This window comes from Glycine max, chromosome 13 (assembly GCF_000004515.6).
Source record: "Glycine max cultivar Williams 82 chromosome 13, Glycine_max_v4.0, whole genome shotgun sequence".
Classification (NCBI taxonomy): Eukaryota; Viridiplantae; Streptophyta; class Magnoliopsida; order Fabales; family Fabaceae; genus Glycine; species Glycine max.
In genome coordinates, this window is record NC_038249.2 from 511,509 (window position 1) to 519,108 (window position 7,600).

Here is a 7,600-nt window from a genome sequence, read left to right on the forward strand (position 1 = left end):
TGGATTTTAGGTATCTGAATTCAAGCTACTACCTTTCTAATGGACTCTTCAGCATGGTTGAAGAAAGGGTGCCACCTCTATATCAAGAGGTAATGGTTGAACAACATCCAAGGCCCTTCATATAGGGAAAACATATAGTCATCTTCATCAGCGAATTTAACTAGGAAAAAGTCACCATTTAGATCTAAGGTTAGGACAATGCCATTCTTCCCCCATAGCTTCTATAGTCTCGTCGAAATAAACCGACGATTCACCTTCTTACCTAATAGCTTCACAATAAGTGTGTGTTGTCATGGGCAACACCAACAAGCATAGGTCTCCGCCAATACCTCGATATTAGGTTGTTGCTTCAAGCTTCAATCATTTGGTACTAGTGTGTGTTGAATCGTTCCAAAACAAATAAAATTAGGATTAATTCTGTAGTACAGGAATAACCTAGGTCTACTCAGAGGTACAATCCAATTTGATTCCAACTTCAATCCATTTATAAACAGCAAGGGGAATTTCAACAAATAGTTTGTAAGCAATTGAACAAACTGTGAAACAACAAACAAAAGTGCAAAATCTAAAATAGAAATATAGAGTGTTGAAAGCAGAATATGAAACAAATTTAATAGCATCAATCTAATTCACCAAATCCAAGCAATTCAAATTATCATAGTTCTACAGATAATGATCATATTGTGAAAGTTTAATTAATGTTATTAAAGGTAGTTCAATTGAATTAATCCCTAAATTCATTGAGATCACAAATCAAATTGAAATATCATCTAATCAATCTATGATGAAATATTCAAAATTATGAAATGAATTCATAACTATTTCATTTCTAATCCTAAGCACATTCGTAATAATGAAAATAAAAAATATGATTGAAGAAATAGATGAGCATTGCAAAATCTGAAATACTAAACCAAAACTTAGATTCCTCCTTGTTTGGACTAGATCCTTGGATTGATTAATTGTTTAGCTTTTCATGATCATCATCAGTGGAAGAACAACAGAATATGTGCAAGAAAGGAGAAGAACAAATTTGAAGAGATGAAGAAAAATGAAGAACAATTGTGAGAAAAATAAGAGTTTAATCCTATAACTTACACAAAAAGTTTATTCTTAAAATGAAAGTAACTAACTAATTAACTACACTAATATATATTGTGGCTAATCGAAGGAATGGATGGGTCTTGATCAGGCACATTTAATCTAATTAAGCTAATTACACATTTAAAATTTTGTAGCATCCTGTAGGTCCTCCACAAGGCAGAAGTAAATACAAAATCTTAAAATAAGCAACAATTATCAATTAAGCTCAATTATTTACTTAAGCCCAAAATTAAGTTAAGGTGAAAAAATAAGAGTGGAGTAAAGAAATCAAATAAGCTAAAAAAAAATAAAAAGATACTAAACTAAAAATACTTAATCACAATCATATTCTCATACAGTGTAGCAAATTTCACAAAAGAGGTGATGGCATTTCTAGGTTTAGGCGTCCTTTTCTTCGTACTACTCTTTTCTAGCTGGTTTATTTTCAACATAATTTTGATAACTTGATAGTATACGAATACCGTAAAACTATCTAGAACTTTATAAAGTAAACCAAACAGTAGAAGTTTATTCTATTGTACTGAAGCGGCTGATAACGGTAGCTAGTCCAACAAAATAGTAGCAATAAATAGAAATAGAATTAAACTAGTGGCTGCTTTTCCTGAAATCTATCGAGTGCAATTTCCATCTGACTCCATTTCTGCTCCAATGTGCCAATGTATCCAATTGACATCCTTACTAGGCCTGGGGAGATTCCGGCAAGCTTCTGTTCCTCCTCAGTCATCCCACTGCTAGTGCTGCTACCAGAGCAGGACATGAGGGTCTCATAATACCCCAAGCTAACAGCCATGAATCCAAATTGAGCATCGTTTTGCAAGTGAGCCATCAACAGGTTTGCCCTCTCCACCGTTTCCATGTCAATGCAAAGAAGTCCACCATACCCATATTCCCTGTTGGCTATTGATTTCAGCAATTCGTGCTGTGGGTGGTCTTCAAGGCCTGGGTAGATCACCTTCAACCCTAATTTCTTGAGCCTTGTGGCGAACACCAACGCACGGTGGCAATGCTCCTTCATCCTAAGGCTCAAGTGTGGGATTCTTTCTGACAGTTCAAACGCCACCTTCGCATTCATTGTTGGACCCAGCAGCATCAGGGACCCGTCGTGAAGGTCCATCATCGAATTCACTAGGCTCGCAGGCCCGCACACAGCCCCTGTTCATTGCAACATCCATTGTCACTTTACATTTTCAATTTCACCAAAAGAAAACCTTCATTCTAAAGACAAGATGCTTATTAAAAGGGATAATAACACATTATTATTTTGCCTCCATTGTCCATTCATAAAATAATAAGATGTAAAAAAGTTAATTTAAATGCAATAATACTACAAAACATTTTACATTATTATCTAACATAAATTATTATACATAATTAAATTATTATAATAGTAATTTCTAATTAATTGAATGTCACTATCTATCAAAACTATATTCAAATCAAAATTCTCTTACTATACTTAAAATAAATAAATATCAATATTCGCGTACAAATCAATGAGAACTACATCATTATCACATTGCAACTAACACGTGGATAAGGAAAAGAGAGAGAACAAGTGGCCGAAAAGACAAGTTGGTATGTTCACATGGTGTGCGTTCGGGACAAGAGCAAAGGGTAAAGAACAAGAAGGACTTTCGTCGAAAAAGAATATTATCGCTTTCGCGATTCCTCGTATTTCTTTAAAGGCAAAATAAGTTTGGAAATGAAAAAGAGAAAATAAAAAAGACAAACTTTAAATGCATTTTTATGCTATTATTTATTAAAATTATAGTTTTATTTTAATGGTATGCATAGTAAAAAATTATATTAAAAAGAGAACATATAAATTGCCAAAATAAAACTCTAATCTGAGAATAACATAAAAAAAAAAAAGTTCATGCACTAACACGGACGTTGCGTCTATGGTGCCTTCTTTTTATTAGAGTCACCTTAAATTAGAAAATGATAAACCTACACTCCTAGGAAATAAAAGAAAAAAAATTAACGATATCAAACAAAGAAAAAAGTAAAAGGAAAACATATATTTGTATAACTGTAAAGTTGTTATAGTGTGTTTAGAGAAATCTAAGAATTTTTAATATAACTATATTTTTAATTAATAGTTGAATATACACATCACCTGAGAATGAGAAAGAGAAAAAGAAAAAGGGTTTCAATAACGATATTAAAAATCTTTCTGGATATATGTCATAAATTTTTTTATTTGTTATTTATTTAAAATTGAATTTTAGCCACACAAAGTCATTAATTAAAAATGAAAAAAAATTATTCTACCAAAATATAATACTTTATACTGTCATAAATGTTTTCATTTATTATTTATTTAAATTTCAATCATAAAATCATTAAAAATAACAATTTATTATACTCCTATCAAATTTTAATAGTCAGCCGTAATTATGAAAATTCAGTTTCAGGAGCATTGAAGAGATAATAATTCCTACGGCTAAAAAAAACGCATATCTAATTATTATTTAACCGCAGATAATAATTTATGAGAAGAATTAAGCCTAAATAAAGGTTGTAGAAACGGACCTGCAATAATATCAGCACCCCCACTGATAAACTTGGAGATGCTGTGAACGACGACGTCAGCGCCGAGACGAGCGGGGGAGATGACCATGGGAGCGAAGGTGTTGTCGGTGACAACTGTGACGCCCTTTGCGTGTCCCACGCGGCACAGTTCCGGAATGTTTGCGACCTTCAGGCTCGGATTCGCCATGGACTCGAAGTACAGGACGTTCGTCTTCCCTTCCACGATCGCACTCTCCACGCTTTCCAAATCACTGATGTCCACGAAGGTGGTGCTAATGTTGCATTTCCCGGGGAGGAAGTGCGTGAGGAGGGCGTGGGTCCCGCCGTAGAGAGTGGTGGAGGCCACCACGTGCCCGCCGGAGCTGCAGAGCTGGAGGAGGACCGAGGAGATGGCGGCCATGCCGCTGGCGGTGCAGTAGGCGGCCTCCGTGCCTTCCAGGGCGGCCATGTGGCGGCCCAAGTTGAGCACCGTCGGGTTGAAGTGGCGGCTGTAGATGAAGAAGTCGCGGTCGGGGCCCAGCTCGCCAGTGAACATGCGGCAGAGGGTCTCCGGCTCCATCACCGTGAACGTAGCCGAGGCCTCGATCGACATGTTCACGCCACCGTGCTCCCCGAACTCGTGCCGCGTCAAGGCCAATGCCGCCGCAGGGTCCATGTCGGGTGCCACCACATTCTTCCTCTTTCCGTCGTTCTCCGAAACGACGTCGTCCGTGCCGCTGCGCTTCCTGTTCACCACCGCGCTTTCAGCCATTTCGGTCGAAAATGTAGTGAGCAAGAGAGAGAGAGAGATATTGAATTGCGGAAAGGATGAAAGAAAAGACACCCCTGTCTGCAACTGCAAGAGCTCCCTATTGATTTTCGTTCTTCTCTGTCTGTCTCTGCCTAAAGCTGCGTCAATTTATAATAGCCTCTACGTTGTGAACCTGGACGTAATATCTGCGCAAATGGTGAATCTGGTCCTTTGAAAAGTAATTTCTAAGATTAGTCAAACCCGATTAAAAGAAAAATGAATCCTGTATAATTAATGATTCTGTAAACTTCAGAAAAATTAAACACGTACCATCAATGCTTTTTTTTTTTTTTTAACTCCACACGGATTTTTTCTTTTTAAACAATGGTCCTGGCGTGTTTCCTATCATGCCTAGTGGTTCACTCAACACACGGATAATTCTTCAAATTGCTCTCCATTTCTAAGTTGGTAGCTTTTCGCACTAACTTCATCGATATTATCTATCAAATAAAATGCTTGTTCAGAAAAACCATCCAATTCTCTATAAACAATCAATTTAAATCCTCTAATTGTTTCTTTTAGACCAACCTATTTCCCATGATAATTGTTATTTGTAAGTATATTTTGAGTTCAAATTATATAGGAATTTATAATTTTTATCTCCTATTTCTTTTTTTTGGCAAATAATTATTATTTTAACATTATTTAAGATTTTATACAGAAAATATTAAAAGTTGTTGAATTTATGGAGCTTCTTAGTGTGAAAAATAAAACCCAAAAGAACAAATTGAAAATCTGAAAGCGTGAGCAAGCTAGTTCAGACGTTGAGCGCAAGTCACGCGCTAAGCGCGAAGGACTACTGCCATACACAACAAACGCGTGAAACCTATAAAAGAAAGAGATAGAAGAAAGAAAAAAACACAGAAAATTCAAGATAATACAATTCTTTATCGAAGGCAAAGGCTAGAAGAAGGACGAGCAAACATTGGAAGTCATTCCTTCCCTCCATTTCCTTTCTCAAGTTTCTCATTTATTAAATATTTTCCTCTTGCAAATGTAAAGCCTCCTAGGATAATGAGAAGCTAAATCCCCTTTGTTGGGAACTTGGCAAGCTGACTACTTTGATGTAATTTATCTTCGTATCTATTTGATAATATTACTTTTACATTATTCTTTCTTGTGCTTAACATTATTATTTGTGGCTTGATCACCCATTTGCATGGTAGATTTTAGGGGTAGCATTAGAAAATGATATTTTCTAATAGAACTAAGAAAAGGTATCTAATTAAATAAAGTCATAGGGATATATAGATTGATTTTGTTTAGCCTATTATACATCTCTATTTTTAATATAATTTACTATTTTGTTTAGCCTGTTATACATCTCTACAAAGGGATTTGGGAGAGAAGATAAATAAATTAGGCTCTTTCACTAGAGGGATCTTAGTTAGAGTGTATTAATAGATGTAGGTGTAAATTGGAATGATTATAAATAGAAAAAAATCATTAATGTTACATCAAGAGTAACTCTAATAGGCTAAATTCCCAACATTCTCATATTCTGAATTTAAATTTTATAATTGTCACAACCTACCCTTCGGCGGAAGGGCGAGGCGAAACAAAAAGTGTGTCATCTCATGAAGAAAATGCGTGGAGTCGCCACCAACGTTTATTCAAGGAAAACGTTAGAAAAACCAAAAAGACGAAGGTCTGCGGATTTTGAAAATGAGGGTTTGGGAGTTGTTTATGCATGGGGAAGGTATTAACACCCCCCACACACCTGTCACAAAGGACGACAACCCTTAATTGAGAATGCAAAACATGACTTCAAAATTATGTATTTTCCCTTTTTTATATTTATTATTTTTTTGAGGTCGACAAGGGTGTTGTCCTTGCTCCTAAGTATCCTCAAGTGCCATGAAGAGTTCATACCTACGTAGTTCTTTAAGTCTGAAAGTTTGTGTGTTACATTGATTTTATGTTTTTTTGAAAGATTGATTTTAATTGCGAACAAAGGTCGTTTAAGGCGTTGGACCTTGAAACGATGTTTTAAACTTTGAAAAGTGGGGAGAGTCATTAAGGCGTTGGACCTTGAAACGACCTCAAGTGATGTTTGATGAAAAATGAAGAGAATCGTTAAGGCGTTGGACCTTGAAACGATCTCAAGCGATATTTGATGAAATGAAGAAGTTTATGAGTTGGTTTTATTTTGGTTTTGCTTATTACCCTTCAATCTTTTTTAAACGACAACTTGTGGCACTAATGACCGGTTAAAACTCACTGATGATAAAAGAAGGAGATGAGGGAGATAAAGATGCACAAAACAAGAAAGAGGACCCCTAAGGGTGCATAAATCGCATTCAAATCCTTAAAACAAAAACTAACTGGATAACGAATAAAGAACGAATGAAGAACGATGTAGAAGTCGATTACGGTCGCAATTCGGTACTGCCTCAGCCTTGTTTTTCTCTTCTTCTCTCTGATTTCTCTCAATATATGAAGGCGAAACCCCTTCCTTCAGCCCCATCACGCCTATTTATAGGAAATGAGGGGACTTGGTTGATCAGCAGCTCGCCTAGGCGAGCTGGTTACTTCACCCCTAAGTCTTTTAGGGGCCTAGGCAAGCCAAAGGCTAGCCCGGGGTCAGAAAAAGCTCCCAAAGGACCCTTTTGCCCTCCCTTTTGATTATTTTTTGTATTTTTTTCTGAAACATCATAAAACCTTTCGGATTGTGCGATAATTGGTGTCAAGTAGCTCAATTCGGCTAGCAAGAATCAAAATGTTGGAAAATGATCGTCCTCGGACGAAATTAGGGTATGACAGTTGTCCCTCTTTACTTATCTTTTTATTGAAAATGAAAAGGTAAGTAAAGATAAGGACACTAATTTCATCCTAGCGATCTTGCCATCCGACCGGCTACTAGAGGAAAACCTAAGCAGTGAAACCTGTCAAAGAAAGAATGTAAGAGGTATCAGGTACATCCAACAAAAGACCTTAAAGTTTTGAAAAGTAAAGGAGACATTGAAGTATCGATAAAAGACTTTGATAGTCTTTGAAACAAAAGACTCTGATAGTCTTTGAAAATGTAAGGAGCATAAGACATTGATAGTCTCTACAAGACAACAGACTTTGATAGTCTTGGAAAAGTAAAGAAGAATATGATAGTCTTTGACAAAAGACATTGAAGTCTTTGAAAAGTAAAGAAGACTGTGATAGTCTTGACAAAAGACA

General features: G+C 36.2%; 1 protein-coding gene across 1 annotated transcript; it reads right to left on the bottom strand.

Moving 5' to 3' along the window:
- Nucleotides 1-1,562: 1,562 nt before the first annotated feature.
- On the bottom strand, nucleotides 1,563-4,885 carry LOC100781016 (methionine gamma-lyase). Its single transcript, XM_014766407.3, has 3 exons — nucleotides 4,700-4,885; nucleotides 3,640-4,598; nucleotides 1,563-2,256 (listed from the first exon to the last, which is right to left on the bottom strand). The coding sequence occupies exons 2-3, from the start codon at nucleotides 4,388-4,390 to the stop codon at nucleotides 1,685-1,687; spliced, it is 1,323 nt and encodes a 440-aa protein (XP_014621893.1). The 5' UTR covers nucleotides 4,391-4,598; nucleotides 4,700-4,885; the 3' UTR covers nucleotides 1,563-1,684.
- Between the last annotated feature and the right edge of the window lie 2,715 nt (nucleotides 4,886-7,600).